Raw genomic sequence first — 22,837 nt, forward strand, 5'->3', positions numbered from 1 at the left:
TCTTTTAGTAAACTTTACTTCATTTATTTTTACTGAATCAATCCTTTCTTTTAGTAAACTTTACTTCATTTATTTTTACTGAATCAATCCTTTCTTTTAGTAAACTTTACTTCATTTATTTTTACTGAATCAATCCTTTCTTGTGTTACTTAATTACAATTACTACTACTACTACTAATTTATACAATAGTACTCAAATAATTTATGATACATAATATATTATAATTACTGAAATTTAAATACTTTTAGTTAAAACACACATTCAAATATTTACATAATCTCAAAGATTTATTTTGTAAACAGACCAAGTCTCACTGTCTCAACATATACTATGTTTTATAAATATATATATATATATATATATATATATATATATATATATAATATACTAAATGAATGTATTACATGCCATGTGTGTGTTGAGAGAGTGTAATATGTGTGTTTTAATCATCATGCGAGTCCAGTGTTGTGCTGAATTCTGCACCCCCGCCAGGAAAAGCACCCCCTCTCGGGAGCGTGCACTATGTCGCTAGAATCGAAAGCTGAGATAATCAATCCGCTGACATTTGTTGGTTTATTATGACCAAATTTCACTAATCAATAACCCGAGAGTGGGTGCTTTTTCTGGTGGGGGCACTGAATTTGGCACAACACCGGACTCACACTGCTGATCATCATTCTTTATTTGAGATCTTGTTTACATCGAGGCAGGGGCCCCTTATTTTAAATGTAGCTGAGGTCATCCCCAACATCTCAATAGGATTCAGGTCAGGACATTGACTAGACAACTACAAAACCTTTATTTCATTCTTTTTAATCCACTCAGAGTTTAACTTTTTGTTTGTGTGCTTTGGGTCATTGTCCTGCTGCAGAACTCAAGTACTCCTGAGCTTGAGGTCACTAAGGAACAGATGGCTGAATATTCTCCTTCAGAATTGTCTGATAAACAGCAGAATTGTTGGTTCCATTTATCACAGCAAGTCTTCCAGGTCCAAAACAGCCCCAGACTATCACACTACCACCACCATGTTTTACTGTTGGTATGGTGCCTTAATGTTCTTTTTGGTCAGCAGTGTTTTTTTATCTTGGAATTCTCCCATGGAGACCATTTTCACCGAGTCTCTTTATTCTTATTATTGGATCATTAACACTGATCTTAACTGAGGTGAGTGAGATCCTGCAGTTCTTTAAATGTTGTTCTGGGTTCTTTTGGGATCTCCTGGATGAGTTCTTCATGCCCTTTTGGAGTAATTTATTTAGGTCGGCCGGTCACTCCTGGGCAGGTTCACCAGTGTTCCATGTTTTCTCCATTAGTGAATAATAGTGAATCACTGTGGTTCTCTGGAGTCCCAAAGCTTTAGAAATGACTTTATAACCTTTTCCAGACTGATAGATGATCAATGACTTTGTTTGTCATTAGTTCCTGAATTTCTTTGGATATTGGCATGACTTTTAGATTTTAAGTATCTTTTGGTCTACTTCTTTTTGTCAGGCAGGTTCTATGGTAATTTCTTGATCAGCTCTGATTATGGTTAGAGAAAATGATTTCAGGTGTGATAACCAGTGTCTATGGAGGACCTAAACTGCCAAAATAAAAAAAATAAAAATAAATAAAAACATAAGTAAATCACTTAATAAAAGTAATATGGTGATTAAAACAGTAAGGAGTAATTATGGTTAATATAAAAATAAATAAATATCTTTTAAAACAAATATCTTAATTATTTGTTGTTTATGGGTTTCTTTATTAACATTGTTTAATGTTTATTTATATTTAATTAATTTATTTATTTATTTCTGCATTCATTTATATCCTGATTTATTTATTTAAGTATTTCCCTGTCCTTATGTGATAATGAAGGGGCGTGTTTTATAATAATCTTCTATGTTACCAAAGTCACCGCCAAAGGGGGAAAGACATGTACAATCAATCTGACATTGATCAACCAATAGGAATCCTAAGACACAGTGACATCATTGCTGGACAGTCCCTTTATTATCATATAAGGAAAAGTAAAAACAGAAATAAATAAATTAGAAAATAAATAAATCTGGAAATAAATAAAATAGGAAATAAATAAATTTGGAAATAAATAAATTAGGAAAAAAATAAATCGGGAAATAAATAAATTAGAAAATAAATAAATCGGGAAATAAATAAATTAGGAAATAAATAAATTTGGAAATAAATACATTTGTAAATAAATAAATCGGGAAATAAATATATTTGTAAATAAATAAATCGGAAAATAAATAAATTGGAAAATAAATAAATTAGGAAATAAATAAATCGGGAAATAAATACATTTGTAAATAAATAAATTGGGAAATAAATAAATTGGAAAATAAATAAATTAGGAAATAAATAAATCTGGAAATAAATAAATTTGGAAATAAATAAATCGGGAAATAAATAAATAGGGAAATAAATAAATCGGGAAATAAATAAATTTGGAAATAAATAAATAGGGAAATAAATAAATCGGGAAATAAATAAATTTGGAAATAAATAAATAGGGAAATAAATAAATCAGGAAATAAATAAATTTGGAAATAAATAAATAGGGAAATAAATAAATCGGGAAATAAATAAATTTGGAAATAAATAAATTAGGAAATAAATGAATGCATAAATAAATTGTTATGTAAATAAATAAACAAACGACTGAAGAGAGAAATTAAACCCATAAATAACAATTTATTAAGATAATTATTTTTATGTATATGTATTTATTATTATATTATAATTATTCTTTACTGTTTTAATCACCATATTACTTTTATTGAGTGATTTACTTACGTTTTTATTTATTTTCAATTTTTAATTTTTAAGGTTTGGTCCTTCATAAATGTATACAGTTCTTTTTAAAAAACAGCATGAAAGTCGTGATGTCACTGACATCAAAGATGACACAGTGGACAGAGTTTAGATAGATAGAGTTTATATGGATCCTCTTCCTTTATAAAGATGGATCTTGTTTTTCTGATGGAGTGTCAGAGTGATGTTGTATTCGACGCTCCCCTTGTGTTCAGGTGTATTATGGAAAACAGCGTATTTTTTATCAAAGTAATGATGCCACCGTCCGTCTTCTCTAGCGCCAAACCCAAATACGTTCACCTGGAGAGAGAGAGAGAGAGAGAGATGTGAAAACAGATGAGAAAACAAAAAGAAAGAAAGTCTTGATCATCTATCAGTCAAAGAAATTTAATAAAGTCACTTCTAAAGCTTTTATAAAGCATTTATAAAGGATTTTGTTATCTAATTTTATTAAAGTACAGTTTTATTTCATAAATATAGGCACCTAGGACACATGTAGTTAAAGTTTTTTTATCATAGAAAAATAAATAAATATATATATATATATATATATATATATATATATATATATATATATATATATACACAGATATATATATATATATATATATATATATATATATATATATATATATATATATATATATATATATACACTACCGTTCAAAAGTTTGGGGTCACATTGAAACGTCCTTATTTTTGAAGGAAAAGCACTGTACTTTTCAATGAAGATAACTTTAAACTAGTCCTAACTTTAAACAAATACACTCTGTACATTGCTAATGTGGTAAATGACTATTCTAGCTGCAAATGTCTGGTTTTGGTGCAATATCTACATAGGTGTATAGAGGCCCATTTCCAGCAACTATCACTCCAGTGTTCTAATGGTACAATGTGTTTGCTCATTGGCTCAGAAGGCTAATTGATGATTAGAAAACCCTTGTGCAATCATGTTCACACACCTGAAAACAGTCTAGCTCATTACAGAAGCTACAAAACTGACCTTCCTTTGAGCAGATTGAGTTTCTGGAGCATCACATTTGTGGGGTCAATTAAACGCTCAAAATGGCCAGAAAAAGAGAACTTTCATCTGAAACTCGACAGTCTATTCTTGTTCTTAGAAATGAAGGCTATTCCATGCGAGAAATTGCTAAGAAATTGAAGATTTCCTACAACGGTGTGTACTACTCCCTTCAGAGGACAGCACAAACAGGCTCTAACCAGAGTAGAAAAAGAAGTGGGAGGCCGCGTTGCACAACTAAGCAAGAAGATAAGTACATTAGAGTCTCTAGTTTGAGAAACAGACGCCTCACAGGTCCCCAAGTTTGTGAGACGCAGAACAAATGAAAAGATGCTGGAAGAATGCCTGACGCCATCTGTTAAGCATGGTGGAGGTAATGTGATGGTCTGGGGTTGCTTTGGTGCTGGTAAGGTGGGAGATTTGTACAGGGTAAAAGGGATTCTGAATAAGGAAGGCTATCACTCCATTTTGCAACGCCATGCCATACCCAGTGGACAGCGCCTGATCGGAGCCAATTTCGTCCTACAACAGGACAATGACCCTAAACACACCTCCAAATTGTGCAAGAACTATTTACAGCAGAAGCAGGCAGCTGGTATTCTATTGGTAATGGAGTGGCCAGCGCAGTCACCAGATCTGAACCCCATTGAGCTGTTGTGGGAGCAGCTTGACCGTATGGTACGCCAGAAGTGCCCATCCAACCAATCCAACTTGTGGGAGCTGCTTCTAGAAGCGTGGGGTGCAATTTCTCCAGCTTACCTCAACAAATTAACAGCTAGAATGCCAAAGGTGTGCAATGCTGTAATTGCTGCAAATGGAGGATTCTTTGATGAAAGCAAAGTTTGATGTAAAAACAATGTTATTTCAAATACAAATCATTATTTCTAACCTTGTCAATGTCTTGACTCTATTTTCTATTCATTTCACAACGTATGGTGGTGAATAAGTGTGACTTTTCATGGAAAACACAAAATTGTTTGAGTGACCCCAAACTTTTGAACGGTAGTGTATATAGTAAGTATATATTTTTATTAAGCCACCAGTCACCAGTACAAAATTAGCACAGACAAATAAACATAATAAAAAAATACAGATTAAGTATATATGCTTTATAAGTATATATACTGTATATACAGGGGCTCGTTTTTCTGTCTGTTTTCTTTTATTGGTTAACCCCTTAATATGCATTTTGTCAATTTTCTGCCTGATATTACATAGCAATATCTTGAAGACTTTTCTTTAAGCATTACATATAAAGGTTTCATGTTTGGCAAAGACATTACTGAAATTGTCAATTGTAATTTTATTGAAAATGAAAAATATTGAAGTAAATCTGCAACTGTCAAAATGTAATGAATAAAAAAATCATAAAATGGCACGTTCCTGAACTTTTCACATTTTAAAATCAATATTTTCTTAAATACAAATTAATAGTTTTATTTAAACCTTTCATTTTTTTTCCCATTTTCTCCTCGATTTACACGGCCAATTACCCAACTCACTCTTTAGGACTCCCCCTATCACTAGTGATGCCTCAACACACCAGGAGGGTGAAGACTAACACATGCTTCCTCTGATACATGTGAAGTCAGACTCCGCCTCTTTTCGAGCTGCTGCTGATGCAGCTTTACCAAGTAGCAGTAGATACATCAGCTCACAGACGCCCTGTGCTGCAGACATCACCCTAGGAGTGATCTGGGGAGAGAGCGCCATCTACCCACCCAGAGGGAGCAGGGTCAATTTTGCTCCCTCTGAGCGCCAGCAGCTTGATGGCAAAGCTACATGAGCGAGGGTTCGAAAAAGTTTTTTTTAGTTTTTATGTATATTTTCAATCAGGCAGAATTTGTGGCCGATTCCTCCTAAAACTGATCTGAAATTATACTGTGTAAAGTGTATTAGAAAAGCCCCAACTTTTTAAAATTTAAATCCACACTGAAAACCTACATGTTTGATCAGGCCTTCAGTTCAGTTTAAAACACTGCAGCTCTGCACTTTTTTATTTTGTAACGGCACTTTGGAATCATTTTTTATTCATGCTTTATTCTTATTTTTTTTATTTCCAATTTAATTGTTGTTCTTTTGTGTTTTTAATTTTACTTTAATTTTATCTTGCCTTAAGAGTACAATACAGCTTTCTTAAGGTGTTTTTTTTAGGAGTCTCCAAAGCTCTCAAACCTTTGAGATAAAGGGATTTGTATCACCTTCACCTGTAGCCCATATACAAGCCAAGGACTGTTAAGGGGTTAATGCAGGTAATAGGGTTATAAAAGAACAGTTTCACATTCATCATGTTACCTACTGTATTTCAAAAAGGGCAAGAATTAAATTATTTCTAGCAAAATAACACCTTTAAAAATGCACCCACAGAACCCACTGTAGCACCTCTGTTTTTAAGAGATCAGTGTTTAATCTGCTAAAATGTGTGGAACTGTATTGTGGAAATTATCATTATGGACTTCTGGACCCACCTGATCACAGATATGCAGAGAGAATACGAGCATTAAGAATCCGGTGGAGGGATATTTGCCCTGTTTCTGCAGCCAGTTTTCATACACATATATGATGAACTCAGGGTGCAAGATCATCACCTTAAACAAACAGAAAACAGAGAACACTTTTAAAGGCAAGATTTGCAGAAATTTAATTACCAATGGCACCAGTTAAAGTAAGTACTGGAAGAAATGTAATAATAATAGAATGGTTTTCTTTAAATTTCAGTTGGATGCAATTTACCACTAAGCTAAACTATACCACTAAGCTAAATCATTAGAGCTGACAAAAAGGCTACAGTAACTCAGATAAACACTCTGCACAACAGTGGAGACCAAAAAGCCTCTCAGAATGTACAACACATCCAGCATTGAGGAGCATCAGCTAAAAAAACATCAGATTTCATGTCAAATTATTTTATTTAATCAAATTTAATTTTCTAATGGCACCAATAATAGGTTTTCTTTGATTTTTGTTCATTAAATACAATTTACAACTAAGCTTAACTATACACACACACACACACATATATATGTATATATATATATATATATATATATATATATATATATATATATATATATATACATATATATGTATATATATATATATATACATATATATATACATATATATATTGGTCACCAGAATGGCCAAAATCATTAGAACTGACAAAAAGGCTACAGTAACTCAGATAAACACTTTTTCTACAACTATTGAGCCCAAAAAAAGCCTCTCAGAATGTACAACACAAAAAGCGTTGAGGAGCATCAGCTAAAAAACATCAGGTTTCATGTAAAATTAATGTTTTTTTTTAATCAAATGTAATTTTCTAATGGCACCAATTAAAGTAAGAACTGGAAGAAATTTTATACCACTACGCTTAACTATACATATATAAGGCAACAGTCACCAGAATGACCAAAATCTGACAAAGCTGACAAAAAGGTTACAGTAACTCAGATAAACACTTTTTTTACAACTATTGAACCCCAAAAAAAGCCTCTAAGAATGTAGAACACATAAAGCATTGAGGAGCATCAGCTAAAAAACATCAGGTTTCATGTAAAATTACCAAAAGTATACCGAAAAACAGATTAGATAGGTAAAAATGTTAATTTAAGGACATAAAATGTACTTTACCTATATGAAACAACAGTCTCCAAAATGGTCTGGCTGGTTAGAGCTGACAGAAAGGCTACAGTAACTCAGATAAACACTTTTTCTGCAACTATTGAGCCCAAAAAAGCCTCTCAGAATGTACAACACATCCAGCATTGAGGAGCATGAGCTAAACAACATCAGGTTTCATGTAAAATTATTTTTTTTATCAAATTAAATTTTCGAATGGCACCAATTAAAGTAAGTACTGGAAGAAATGTTATAATAATAGGTTTTATTTGATGTTTTAATCAAATTCTATTTACCACTAAGCTTAACTATACATATATAAGGCAACAGTCACCAGAATGACCTAAATTGTTAGAGCTGACAGAAAGGCTACAGTAACTCAGATAAACACATTGAGGTGCATAAGCTAAAAAAAAAACATCAAGTTTCATGTAAAATGTATGTTTTTTAATCTAATTTCATTGAAATACAGTTTTGTGCAGGTGCAGGTCCCTAATAAATGTTTTTATTGTATTTATTTGTTTATTTATTCATTTTTTATTTATTTGGAAAGTAAAGAAGGATAAAGTGTGATCTTCACCTTGTCCATGTTCGCTTGTATTGTGCTTTTAATTGGTCTGTATGTGCTGGAGAACAACAAAGAAACATAAAACAAAAGGGTGACATTCATTTCTTTGAATCTGATAATCAACACAAATATATTTAAATGCACAACAGAATAGATAACAGCCCATTTTGTCCCCAATTATCCAACCCACTACTAGTTTTCCCCCTATCACTAGTGATTCCCCAGTAACACCAGGACAGTAAAGACTAGCACATGCCTCCTTTCATTCATGTGAACTATGGAAAGACTGCGCCTCTTTTTGAACTGCTGCTGATGCAGCATTAGCGAGTAGCATCACAGTGCTAACACTCAGAGGAAAGTGCAGTGACTCGGTTCTGATACATCAGCTCACAGATGCAGCCTTGTGCTGATCCACATCACCCTAGGAGTGATGAGGGGAAAGAGCGCCATTTACTGTACCCACCCAGAGAGAGCAAGACCAATTGTGCTGTCTCAGGGCTCCGGCAGCTGATGGCAAGCTGCATGACTGGGATTTGAATCCGCGACCGCCCAGTTGTAGTGGCAGCTGTGTATTTCTGTTCCCATGTCCATCTCTGAACTTATTGAGACAAATTCTTAAAATTCAGCAGTAACAGCTTTTTCGCAAACAAAATATCTTTTAACATACATTTTATAATGATTGCACTGGTGTTCAGCACTGCAGCACTATCCTTAATGCTATTTTTAAGGTTAAAAGTAGGATATATATAGCAAAAACTTCCATCCACATCCGCAAAGCAATAATGATTAGGCTATAAGGTGAATATGGGAGGTAAAACTCTAAAATGAGATGAAAATAGTAAAATACCATTCGGCACTTTCTTATATTTGAAATATTATTACAATAAAGGACAAAATTAAATCACTTCATTTGCAATTAAATTTTTCACTTGAGCATGGGTCATATGTGACTAACAAAAAATAAATAAATTAAATGTTCCATTTCATTTTCATTAGCATAAGGGCATTTCACAGTAAAATATTAAATGAAAAAGCTAATTGGTAAAAAAGAAAAATCAAAGCTTCACTTTGGCCTTTTTTTCATTTTATTTTATTAAAAAATGCATGGATGCTGGTGTTTTGGATGCCAAATATTATGATGATTATGATTTAGCGATAACCTGTTCGATATAACTGTGGGTCTCACTGTATAATAAATGTATCTAGCACATTCAACCAGTGTTAAAACTAGCTGTGACTGTTCTGGACAGCCAGTCCTGCCTCTAAATATCTTAAACCAAACAGCTTCGAGTTGCGTTTCCCAAAGTTTCTCCTGTTTTGGAGTTATTAAAAAAAAAATTGACCCTGATCTTTCTGATTGACTTCCATGTATATCATCTTTTTCTTAGACTTAGACTTAGGCTCTGAAATGCAATCTCAATGGGTTCCTGAAGGCTTGCAGTTGCAAGCTTGCATCACACTCTATCTGGGTCGGGGGTTTTCAGAGACATTTGGTTTTCCTATAGACTGTATATCTCACAATCTTGTCCTAATTTCACAGTTAGGTCCCACTTCATTAAAAATGTCTGTGTAGTTACACATTAACATGTATGTAATAACAGTGTAACTACTGGTGATGTATGCATTTTTACAGATTATTTACGGCTGTACAGGTTGTCTAGTTGCACTTGTTAGCATTGATTTTGTTGTGTTTAATAGAACATAATGAATGTGTGAAATAAACTATGCATAATTACATACCATTCTTGCCTCTTTTAGGCTCTTTGGCCTGTTTTCTGTGCTACAACTGAACACTCTCCCCACTTTTAGATTCTTTGGCCCGTTTCCTGCACTACAACTTAACACTCTCTCCGAATTTAGACCATTTGGCCCGTTTTCTGTGCTACAATTAAAGACTCTTATTACATTTAGACTCTTTGGCCCGTTTTCTGTGCTACAACTGAGCACTCTCGCCGCTTTTAGATGTTTTGGACCGTTTTCTGTGCTACAACTGAACACTTTCTCCGATTTTAGACCATTTGGCCAGTTTTCTGTGCTACAATTAAAGACTCTCATTGCTTTTAGACTCTTTGACCCGTTTTCTGTGCTACAACTAAAGACTCTCTCCGATTTTCAAAATACCTAGAAAAGAGGAGAAACTGTGGGGAACACAACTCAACGCTGTTTAGTCTAAGATATTTAGAGGCAGGACTGGCTGTCCAGAGCAGTCTCAGCTAGTTTTAACAGCAGTCCTGGGTGATGTGTAATAAGCACAATGTAGAGGTTTACAGTAATCTGATCACTCAAACCACATTCAGAAGAGGTTAGAGATGCATATGTCAACATTGTTATTGTCATTGTGTATATGACCACATTGTTAACGTCATGTTATCACCCATGGAGTGTCTCAAAACTCTGCCAAGCATGCAACTTTTTGGGACTCCATGAGAAACTTTAAATGAAAGCATTGTCAATGTTAAAAAAAATATTTTAAAAAGTAATTGATTATCTATCAGTCTGGAAAAGGTTATAAAGTCATTTCTAAAGCTTTGAGACTCCAGAGAACCACAGTGAATTCACTATTATTCACTAATGAAGAAAAAACATGGAACACTGGTGAACCTTCCCAGGAATGACCGGCCGACCGAACAAAATTACTCCAAAAGGGCATGAACAACTCATCCAGGAGATCCCAAAAGAACCCAGTGCCTCAGTTAAGGTCAATGACATATCTTATTGTCTGATATGTGTAGTGTATGTTCTCACCGTTTTATGTGTTTGGTGGTGAAGATGCTGATGAGCCACTGTAGATCCAGAGCTTTGAATGGTACCAGAATAAGATGGGTGGAGTTATCCATGTCTATAGCACTCTCGGGGTAGATGGCCCGGTGGGTGGTCTTTGACCCAACATCTTTCTCGTAGCCTTTGGTTGGACTTGTATTCATCCTGTGGTACAGATTATGCATATTATACATATTCTTATACGTGCTTCACAAGCTGATGTTGTCTGTTTTATAATGCAACTGTATTTAAATACAATTATTTTTCCACATTTCTACAAAAGGATAGTTGGTTTATTGGGGAAAATGGTTGGGAGTCTTTAGTCTGGATATAAGATGAGATTGAGATGGTTGGGTATGGAGGAGGTTCCACAGGTTCTGTATGCATCCAGCAGCACATTTATCTACAGGTGTTGCTGCAGCTGGGCCTGTAGATCCTGTAGCTCTATACATACCAAAAATTTGGGGTGCCCTTTTGGGAGCTTTTTAATAGGGCAGTTGGGAAAATACTGTATTTTATTTCCAATGCACTCTAAACCCATATTTCCAAACATTACTCAACTATTTTGAGTTTGCTGAACATATGTGGGCACATGTACATTCAAATAGAAATCTTTGAGTTTAACCATTAAATGACACATCCAAAATATGCAAATTGCATAATGAACATCTGGTAAAAACCCCTGCAGAATTGCTCAGTAGACCCTGATCAACCGAAGAGTCAAACTGAGCATGTGCAGTAATTGTCTTGGTAATTGTCAACTACTTTAATCTGTAAATTTTGCCAACACTGATAATTTATTTAGACCTACAGTTAGTTTGCTATAGTTTATAATGTAATTCAATATTTTTTTGTGAAATGGAACAAATTCTGCTATATAACTAACCTTTATATTCGTGTCTAATTACATAACCTGTATCACTTCAGTTAATATGTAACAGTGCATACTTTGCTACTAGTTACACTGTTATTACATGATTGTTAATGTGTAACTACACAGTTATTAGAGACACTTACTAAAAAGCGGGACCTAACTGTTAACCCTCCTGTTATGTTCTGGGTCAAATTGACCTGTTTTAAAATTTGAAGATCTAGGAAAAATAGTTAAAAGTATTTTTATTAGTATGAAACTTCTTCTGCTTGCCTTAATTAGTGTAATCAACATATAATATGAAAATGATTCATCTCATATATTTGCAACATATTTCCACCCCTGCAAAAACTAAAACTAGATTGCAATGTTATGTTTCAATGTTATGTAAAACTATTGTGTTTTATATGTTGGCCTTTCAAAAGTAGTTATAAAGTAGTGAAACATTAAAAAATATATGTTTTTTTAAGCGAGTTTAGACCCTCAGGAGACCCTGTTCAACTAAAGAGTCAAACTGAGCATGTGCAGTAATTGTCTTAGTAAACCTACTTTAAGTTAGTTGAGGCAATTAGTTTGCCATAGTTTATGGTGTAGTTCAATATATTTAAAAATCACATTAAGAAGAACAATTTAAATTTTATTTTTATTACTAATTTTACTATTTTTTACTAATTTTCTGCCTGAAATTACATACTCACATTTAAAGGCTTTTCACTCTAATATTAAATAATTCAGAGGCAAGTTTATGAATTAATATTACTTAGAAGCTTTCAGCTTACAGAATTAGGTGAATGATTGACTGACAGAGCTCATTTACATATTGTCAGAACATATATGGAACTCACATGGATATAAATGAGGATTACTGGTGACTGGATTGATGGATTTTCTTAAGTTTGGAGGCATTTTGAAGGTAAGAGTGTGGGCTAAGCGATCGAGGGGGTTGGATGTGTGTGAAGAGTGTCCTCAGCTCACTCTGCAGCGTAAAACAAGCAGATGTGAACTCTAAACACATACAGTGCAACGCACTCTTTCGGCTCTAATTCAGAAACTGTACATCATACAGTAAAACGGGTCGCAATTCCATAATCCAGAGGGGCAGACGGTTCGAATAGTGTCCGCATTCAATCAAATATGGACGAAAAACACAAATATAAAAAATTAGGATTCATAATTTTAATAAACAAGGCATATTTCACCCTAAATGTTTATTTCCTGAAAGGAGATACAGCTAATTCGGCTAGATAACCAAAAAGCAGATATTCAAAGCTTTAAAATGGCATATTGGGTGTCTGTATTGAACCTATAATTATTCATAAACACAGCCAGATATTAAATATTATATTTTTCTGGCCCGCAGGTTGGCCAGGGCATGTTAAGAGGTTAAGTTAGGTTCAGAGTTGAACCCTACAGTTAAATTGCATTTAGTTGAAAGTTAGTTGAACCTCTATGAGGCCATCCAATTAAAGTGATATAATTTTCTTGCTAATATTGTCTTCATGTTAGCTCATGCATTATGACTCTTGTTCAAAGAAGGAATGGATCTCAAACTCATATTTTTGTCAGTACCTTATGACGAAGTTGTGAGCGTCTATTAATGGTCCATAATGAGATCCTTCCAGGTTGCCAGAGTTTCCCACCAGAGCACACAGTCTGCAGCGATGAGGACCAGAATCTGAATAGTGATCTTCATCAGGAAACATTACAAACAAATTCTCCACCACTGCACTGTAGTTCACCTTAGTGTACCCAGGCTGAAGACCCTAAACACACACACACAGAGACAGAGAAATATATTCTGTAAAATGTTTATTTACTATTCTCCTTTTTGTGATAAAATTTTGTGACCTAATTGAAAACCTCTGGAATATAATCAAGAGAAAGATGGATGATCACAAGCCATCAAACCAAACTGAACTGCTTTAATTTTTGCACCAGAAGTAAAGCAGCATAAAGTTATCCAAAAGCAGTGTGTAAGACTGGTGGAGGAGAACATGATGCCAAGATGCATGAAAACTGTGATTAAAAACCAGGTTTATTCCACCAAATATTGATTTCTGAACTTGTTTTCTTTGCATTATTTGAGGTCTGAAAGCTCTGCATCTTTTTTCATTATTATTCTGTAAATAAATGCTCTAAATGACAATATTTTCTTTATTTGGAATTTGAGAGAAATGTTGTCTGTAGTTTATAGAATAAATCAACAATGTTCATTTTACTCAAACATAAACCTATAAATAGCAAAATCAGAGAAACTGTAGTCTCTTACTTTTTATATGATATGATTTATATACTTGTGACAGTAACATTTTTTTACATATCTAATAAAATTATATAGAAAGTCAGTTAAGTCCTTTAAAGGTTGTTATAGTTCAATTAATAAAGTTATTAACAGATACAGTATGTTAATGCTGACTAATGGAAAATACAAAGTAAGATAAGCATCTATTTAGATCTGAGGTTTAACAGCTAAAAAACAACAACGAATGTACACTTTGTACACAACAGGCCACTGCTGCTCTTCCTGTTTATGAATTTTAACCTCTTTCTAATGGTTTATAACCTATTTATTAACCATTAGCAAACTCTTTATAAACTATTTATGAGCCCTTTATAAAGGAACCTTATTTTAAAGTGGTACCTTTTTATTTTAATAGGTTTTTATAATTAAGAGAGGAAAAAAAATCCAATCCTACATGGTCCTGTGTGAAAGTGTTTGTGCCCTGTCAAACCTTAACTGTGGTTTCATTCTCTAGCCACACCCAGACACGATTACAATAAATCACTTAAATAGGACCTAACTGACAAAAAGAAAATAAATAAAGTCATTGACCATCTATCAGTCTGGAAAAGGCTATAAAGTCATTTCTAAAGCTTTGGGACTCCAGAGAACCACAGTGTTGGCAACTTAGCGACTTTGTCGCTATATTTAGTGACTTTTCAGACCCTCTGGAGACTTTTTGTAAAGTTTTTGGAGACTTTTGGCAACTCTGAGATGAACACACGTGCTCTATGGAGGACCAAAACTGCAGAAATTTAAAATAAATTAATAAATAAAAATGTGAATAAATCACTCAATAAAAGTAGCACGGTGATTAAAACAGTAAAGAATAATTATAATTAATATAATAATAAATACATATACATAAAATAATTATCTTTATAAATTATTTATGAGTTTAATTTCTCTTTTCAGTCATTTGTTTGTTTATTTACACTATTTATTTCTGTATTCATTTATTTCCCAATTAATTTATTTCCTTATTTATTTATTTCCTGATATATTTATTTCCAAATTTATTTATTTCCAAATGTATTATTTCTCAATTTATTTAATTCCAAATTTATTTATTTTCTGATTTATTTATTTCTGGTTTTCCTTTTCCTTATATGATAATAAAGGGACTGTTCAGCAATGATGTCACGGTGTCTTAGCATTCCTATTGGTTGATCGATGTCAGATTGATTATACATGTCTTGCCCCCTTTGGCGGTAACTTTGGTAACGTAGAAGATTATTATAAAACACTCCCCTTCATTATCACATGAGGACAGGGAAATACAGAAATAAATAAATCAGGAAATTAATGAATGCAGAAATAAATTAATTAATGTAAATAAAGAAACCCACAAACAAATTATTAAGATAAGAGATTAAGATTTGTCTATATAGATATGTTTTTATTTTTATATTAATCCTAATTATTCTTTACTGTTTTAATCACCATATTACTTTATTATTTATTTATTTACTTATTTTATATCAATTTTGGCAGTTCTTCATAGTGCTCTTTAGTTACTGTCCTCAACGAGTTCAGTACAGAGCACACCCATACCGCTCCACAAACACACTGTGAATCAACTGTGCATGCCCAAAGCCACCGCTGACTGACCCCGCCCCGTATTTACAGAGCAGGAATATATATATATATATAACTGCGTCTTCAGTGTGACACAAAAATAACTCACCTAATTTAACTCACAGCCTGTCTCTCACCTCGTCCACAGTGTGTACCTCTTTGTAAAAAAAGCTAAACATCTAGCTAGCTCATCATTGAACAATTTGTCTATAATAGGTTTAAAAATAAAGATAAATAAAAAAAAATAAAATAAAATAAAACGAAAACTAAACAAAATAACAAACTGCAGCTCTTATAATAACACTTAACAACACGTTGTTCATTTGTTAGAGTTCATTTGTAACATTTCTGTTAAAACATTATGCAAATTAGGCGATGACGTCATTTAGCGACTTCTAGCGACTTTTAGGACAGCCAATAGCTACTTTCCTTACTGAGGAGTTGGCAACACTCCAGAGAACCACAGTGATTCACTATTATTCACTAATGGAGAAAAAACATGGAACACTGGTGAACCTTCCCAGGAGTGACCGGCCGACCGAACAAAATTACTCCAAAAGGGCATGAAGAACTCATCCAGGAGATCCCAAAAGAACCCAGAACAACATTTAAAGAACTGCAGGATCTCACTAAAGCCTCAGTTAAGATCAGTGTTAATGATCCAATAATAAGAAAGAGACTGGGTGAAAATGGTCTCCATGGGAGAGTTCCAAGATAAAAAAACACTGCTGACCTAAATGAACATTAAGGCTCGATCCTGCCGCTTTGCGCTTTACAACATCGGAAAAATTCGACCGTTTCTGACGCAACAGGCCACCCAACTCCTGGTACAAGCTGTGGTAATCTCACGCCTCGACTACTGCAATGCCGTACTAACTGGCCTCCCGGCCTGTGTAGTAAAACCACTACAGATGATCCAGAACGCAGCAGCACGTCTGGTCTTCAACCAGCCAAAACGGGCACATGTCACTCCGCTGCTCATTGAGCTCCACTGGCTACCGGTTGCTGATCGCATCAAATTCAAAGCTCTTACAATCGCCTACAAGGTGATGACAGTACAGGCGCCTTCCTACCTGCACTCGCTCCTGAAGGCTTACGCTACCTCCCGGCCGCTGCGCTCCTCCAATGAACGTCGCCTCGCTTTACCAATCAAACATTCACACAAAGCAATCCAGACTGTTCTCATACAGAGTTCCCCAATGGTGGAACAAACTACCACTACCAGATCAGGAGAATCTCTCACTATCTTTAAGAAACTCCTGAAGACAGAGCTCTTCAAAGAGCACTTTCTCTCCTAACACCTCTAACTAACTACCTTCTACTACCAGATCAGGAGAATCTCTCACTATCTTTAATAAACTCCTGAAGACAGAGCTCTTCAAAGAGCACTTACTCTCCTAACACCTCTAACAAACTAACTACTTCTAACCTCATCTCCTTCTTCCTCTTCTCTACTCCTCTATCCCATTATTTCCCTCTGACCTCCTTAAGGCCCTATCTATAGATGCTTTATTTTTAACTTCTATTATTTTTGTACTTAACCTCTTCTATTATTTGCACTTCAATATTGTAAGTCGCTTTGGACAAAAGCGTCTGCCAAATGTAATGTAATGTAATGTAATAACTGATGGATACAGTAATATTTCAGGATTGAAATGAGGTTTATTGTACTAACAGAAAATGTGCAATATGCATTAAACCAAAATTTGACCAGTGCAAAAGTATGGGCACCCTTATAGGAATATAAATATAACTGCGTCTTTAGCGTGACACAAAAATAAATCACCTAATTTAACTCGCACTGTCCACAGTCTCAACTCATTTACCACACAGCCTGTCTCTCACCTCGTCCACAGTGTGTACCTCTCTGTAAAAAGCTAAACATCTAGCTAGCTCATCATTGAACAATTTGTCTATAAAAGGTTTAAAAATAAATAAGAAAGATAAAGATAAATTTAAAAAATAAAATAAAATAAACCATTTTTTAATTTGTTAGAGTTCATTTGTAACATTTCTAACCTATTTTAGGGTGTTTTACTCACTTTTCCCTCTTCCACAACGTTAATCCTTTACAGCTTAAAAAACGCATTATGCAAATTAGGCGATGACGTCATTTAGCGACTTCTAGGACAGCCAATAGCTACTTTCCTTACTGAGGAGTTGGCAACACTACAGAGAACCACAGTGATTCACTATTATTCACTAATGGAGAAAAAACATGGAACACTGGTGAACCTTCCCAGGAGTGACCGGCCGACCGAACAAAATTACTCCAAAAGGGCATGAACAACTCATCCAGGAGATCCCAAAAGAACCCAGAACAACATTTAAAGAACTGCAGGATCTCACTCGCCTCCGTTAAGATCAGTGTTAATGATCCAATAATAAGAAAGAGACTGGGTGAAAAAGAAAAATAGAGATAAAAAACACTGCTGATCAAAAATAACATTAAGGCTCATTTTTTAAGGTTCAATTTGCAAGAAAAGGATCTGGAAGACTTGCTGTAATAAATGAAACCATTAAAAAGTCCTGAAGGAGAATGTCTGTCTATCTGTTTGTGAACTCAAGCTCAAGCATACTTGGATTCTGCAACAGGACAATGACCCAAAACATGCCCAGCGAGCCCAACTCTGAATGGCTGAAGAAGAACAAAGGGAAGACTTTGAGGTGGCCTAAGAAGTCATGAGATGTTGTGACATGATCTTAATCAGGCGGTTCATGCTGTGAAGAAGCGGTTTAATTCTGTAAAGAAGAGTGGACCAAAGTTTCTCCACAGCGATGTGAAAGTCTTACCACAAGCGCTTGCTTGCAGTTGTTGCTGCTAAGCGTTATCAGCACTTAAACACTTTTTTTTTATTAACACTTTTTCTCTTCCTATAATAAAGGACCTTTATTTAAAAAAAACTACAGTTTGTGTTTACTTGTGTTGCCATTGACTAGCATTTAAATTTGTTTTATGATCTGAAACATTTTTAATCAAACACATTTTTACACCACGGTATGTGTCAGATTTCTCTGTTCAATCTCAGGACAGATCTACAATCAATTGTCTTGGATTTTATTTAAATTTTTAACTTTTTGGACTATGTGAAAGCTGTATAAATTGTAAAAAAATAAAGATAAATAAAGGTTAACATCCTCTATATGTGTAAAAATGTGTTTATTCATATTAAATCTTGAAAAATGTGTTGTTGCAATGTATTGCTATTGTCACGTCCTGGTCTTGTCTCATGTCTCTGTGTGTTATTCCCACGTGACCTGTGGTCCTCTGTGTCTCCTGTCAGTAGTTTTCCACCACGTGTTTCTCATTTGTAGCTCCGCCCCTTCCCCAGGTGTTTCCAATTCTAGCGTGTTTCCTGTTTCTTTAAATAGATCCCCTGTAACACTTCCGTCCCTCATCGGTCTTTGCACCAACCTCTGTTGTTTTGTCTCTCTGTGTTTCTCTGCGTTTCTATAGCCCTAGTTCCGTATTTATTCCTAGTTTGTTTCCCTTGCTCCTTATTCCGTGTTTTTCTCTGTTTTTGCCTTGTTTGTATATTTAGTTTATGTCCTTGTTTATTTCTTAGTTTATTTCCATTGTTTTCTCCCTGCTTTGTGTTTATTTCTAGTTTAGCTCCTTGTATATATCCCCTGTTTGTTTATCATTATTATTATCTCTAGTTTGTTTATGTTCTCTAGTCTCCCTCATTTATTTTGGTTTATTATCTTTGTTACGTGTTTACTTGTTTCTTTGTTTACTTGTTATTTATTTATTAAATTATTATTTATTTAGCCCCACCTGCACTTGCGTCCGTCTCCTCGTCTCCCTGCCTGGGTCACTTCCTGACAGCTATGTTAAAATTGACCTGAATATTATGAAGTAAATTTTGTGTGTGTGTGTGTGTGTGTGTGTGTAGGTGTGTGTGTAGGCATGTTTGAGAGAGTGTGTGTGTGTGTGTGTGTGTGTGTGTGTAGGCATGTTTGAGAGAGTGTGTGTGTGTGTGTGTGTGTGTGTGTGTGTGGGTAAGTGTGTGTGTGTGTGTGTGTGTGTGTGTGTGGCCTGCAGTCGTTTTCTTCACAGTTTCACTAGCTAACCACAGAGAGCTCAGGAAGTAACAGGAGTGATCTCACAACGCCTGCACCTCTTTTATTCAGAGTTTTCAGAGTAACTTTTTAAAGACCAATTTCTTTTTTTAATGAAATAATATTCAATATAACATGTAATAATATATGTCGTATTTCTCTTTTTGATTCATCTCTTTTGGGACAAAACAGTTATGACTTAGTTATGATGGATGGATGGATGGATGGATGGATGGATGGATGGATGGATGGATGGATGGATAGATAGATAGATAGATTGGGCTGAAACTGGGCTGAAACTCAGATCTTTACATACCCAGCCAACACCCTTTAATAGATACAGTAGATACACCAGTAAACCAATGAGAAAGAATTAACAAAACAGGAGGGACAACAGTAAATAACATTATATACAGTCTAAAATATATATGCTAGTTTTATTTAAAAATATAGGGCAACATTTTTGCTTTTTTGGAAACATTTTTTTCAAATATATCCCAAAAATAACCTCTTTTGGTTATTTGTACTAAAAAATTGAACCCGACACTATTTAATAGTACATAGTAAAACATACATTACTTAATGATGAGGTTGCAAAACTGTTGCATTAATTTTTAGGCGAAACTAGAAGATCAACTTTGGTCATTTTACTAAAAATGTTAAAACTGACATTATTTAATAATTGCAAAAATGTTGAATTATATTTTAAGTTAATCTAGCACATATCTTTTGGTTATTTTTCCAAAACTTTAAAACTGATATTACCTAATAATAAGGTTGCAAATATTGCACTAATGTTTTAAGTAAATCTAGCATATAAGTTTTGTTTATTTTTGCAAAAAATGCAAAAAAACTTAAAACAGACATTATTTAATATTTAGGTTGGAAAATGTTGCACTATATATTTTAATAAATTTATCACATAACTTTTGGGTATTTAACAAAAAGTCTTAAACAGACATGACTTAATAATAAGTTTGCAAAAATGCTGAATTACATTTTAGGCAAAATTACTTATGTGCATTTTACTAAAAATGTTAAAACTGACATTTCTTAATAATATGATTGCTTATAGTTTTTAAGTAAAACTAGCACGTAATTTTTTGGTTATTTTTTTGGTTGCAAAAATGTGGCCCTATATTTTTTAAGTATGAAAAACATTTTTTTTGTCCATTTTTAATACTTATTTTAAACTTTACTTAATTAATAAGATTGCAAATATGTTGCCCTATAGCTTTTAGGTAAAACTAGCACATAAAAGTCTGAATTTCACAATATGCCCTTTACTTAAAAAAATAAATAAATAAATAATAAAAAAAAATATATATATATATATATATATATATATATATATATATATATATATATATATATTTTTTTTTTTTTTCTCCAGTAATTACAATAATTAAGCTGCTTTTATTGAAAGATGAATATTAATGTGATTAAAAAATTATGTTAGAATTAAATGAGATTAATAGGAGATTTTACACAGAAATATATTGAATTTCTTTATTTTTAAAGCATTTTTTAACACAAATGGATTCAAAAGACCACACAATTTAATCCATTAATATATAGAGTAATATATAATAACAGTGGTCTTACCTGCCACCATCTGCTGGTATTTGTACTGAGGTTACTGTTCTGGCTGGAGAGGAGTTTTGGTACTTGGCTGTTGTAGCGCTGAGTAAACCAAGGATCCTCTTTATCTCCTGTTAAACACCGAATACATCCACATATATGATCAGAATTAATACTGAGCTGAAGAAAGATGGATATTATCAGACAGATAATGATGATTCCTATAAACACTGCTTTTAAAAGACATTTTAGCTGAAAACAGCGAGCCATCCTCAGAGCTGCAGTCTGATACGACCAGACACCAAGAGATGCTCCACTGATCGGGCGGAAAAAACGACAGACGTGTGTGAAGGAGAGTGGGTGGGGGAGTTCCTCAGAAAACAGAACATAAAAAAAGCCCTTTAACTGCTACAAAAAACTGCAAACTCTTACTTTTCTTTAAACAGACACTTCCTGTTTGATTATTGTGGTTTCTATCTTATATCATGTTCTAGTTCTCTCTAGAAAACTGCATTCAGAACAGAAGAGAGAGAGAGAGAGTGAATAAATCTGACATTACCCTTAGAAAACAATTTTTGGTCATTTTTGGGTACTGTACATTTTAAACATTCTTAAGATTTGTTTCAAGATTTTTTACTAAAAATGATTTTTTTTGCTACAAATCTTAAAATAGACATTTTTAATAATAAGATTACAAAAAATGCATTATTTTATTAAATAGTTCTATATTTTATTAAGTAAAATAGTATTTATTTTTTTGCTAAAAGCCTGAAAACAGAAAACAGACATTACTTTGTAAAAGTTTGCAAAAATGTTGCATTATTTTATTAAATAAAACTAGCATCATTTTATTTTTTTTGCTAAAAATGTTGAAATAATCATTACTTAATCCTACTGCAATAAAAAAATAAATTATTTTATCAAGTAAAAAGAGTTTTAAAAGATTGTTAGTTTTAATTTTTTTTTCCTAAGTACTTAATAATAAGGTTGCAAAAAAATGTTGTACGATTTTATTAAGTAAAAATTGTGTTTTAACTTTGCTAAAAGTCTAAAACAGACATTGCCTAATAATAATTTTGCAAAAATGTTGCATTATTTTATTAAATAAAACTAGCATCGTTTTTATTTTTTTTTTGCTAAAAAAATTAAAATAAACATTACTTAATACTACTGGAAAAATAACTGCATTATTTTATTATTTTATAAGTAAAACAAGTAGATTTTTTGTTTAAATTTTTGTTAAAATACTTAAAAACAGACATTACTTAATAATAAGGTTGCAAAAATATTGCATTATTTTATTAAATAAAACTAGTATCATTTTTTTTGCTAACAAATCTTAAAATAAACATTACTTAATACTACTGCAAAAATAATTGCATTATTTTATTGACTAAAACAAGTAGATTTTTTTGTTTTAATTTTTGTTAAAACACTTAAAAACAGACATTACTTGATAAAAAGGTTGCAAAAATGTTGTACTATTTTATTAAGTAAAAATAGTATTTTTTTCTTTGCTAAAAGTCTAAAAACAGACATTACCTAATAATAAGATTGCAAAAATATTTCATAATTTTACACAATTTATTTTAATTTTTGCTAAAAATCTTAAAACAGACATTACTTTATAAAAAGTTTGCAAAAATTTTGTATTATTTTATTTAGTAAAATGAGTA

General features: G+C 33.1%; 1 protein-coding gene across 1 annotated transcript; it reads right to left on the minus strand.

Annotated features, from left to right (window-relative positions):
* Positions 1-2,925: 2,925 nt before the first annotated feature.
* On the minus strand, positions 2,926-21,478 carry LOC107197271 (CMP-N-acetylneuraminate-beta-galactosamide-alpha-2,3-sialyltransferase 1). Its single transcript, XM_022671931.2, has 6 exons — positions 21,186-21,478; positions 13,229-13,422; positions 10,774-10,953; positions 8,041-8,086; positions 6,308-6,427; positions 2,926-3,118 (listed from the first exon to the last, which is right to left on the minus strand). Exons 1-6 carry the CDS (start codon positions 21,429-21,431, stop codon positions 2,942-2,944), a joined length of 963 nt encoding a protein of 320 aa, XP_022527652.2. The 5' UTR covers positions 21,432-21,478; the 3' UTR covers positions 2,926-2,941.
* Between the last annotated feature and the right edge of the window lie 1,359 nt (positions 21,479-22,837).

This window comes from Astyanax mexicanus, chromosome 2, assembly GCF_023375975.1.
Source record: "Astyanax mexicanus isolate ESR-SI-001 chromosome 2, AstMex3_surface, whole genome shotgun sequence".
NCBI lineage: Eukaryota > Metazoa > Chordata > Actinopteri > Characiformes > Acestrorhamphidae > Astyanax > Astyanax mexicanus.

Bases quoted from the DNA above. Each gene is read 5' to 3' on its own strand.
- LOC107197271 (XM_022671931.2), bottom strand. From the start codon at position 21,431: ATGGCTCGCTGTTTTCAGCTAAAATGTCTTTTAAAAGCAGTGTTTATA. The intron at 13,423-21,185 runs GTAAGACCACTG...GTGTGTGTTTAG, and splicing joins ATACCAGCAGATGGTGGCAG to GGTCTTCAGCCTGGGTACAC. The intron at 8,087-10,773 runs GTGAGAACATAC...GTTGTTCTCCAG, and splicing joins ACCACCAAACACATAAAACG to CACATACAGACCAATTAAAA.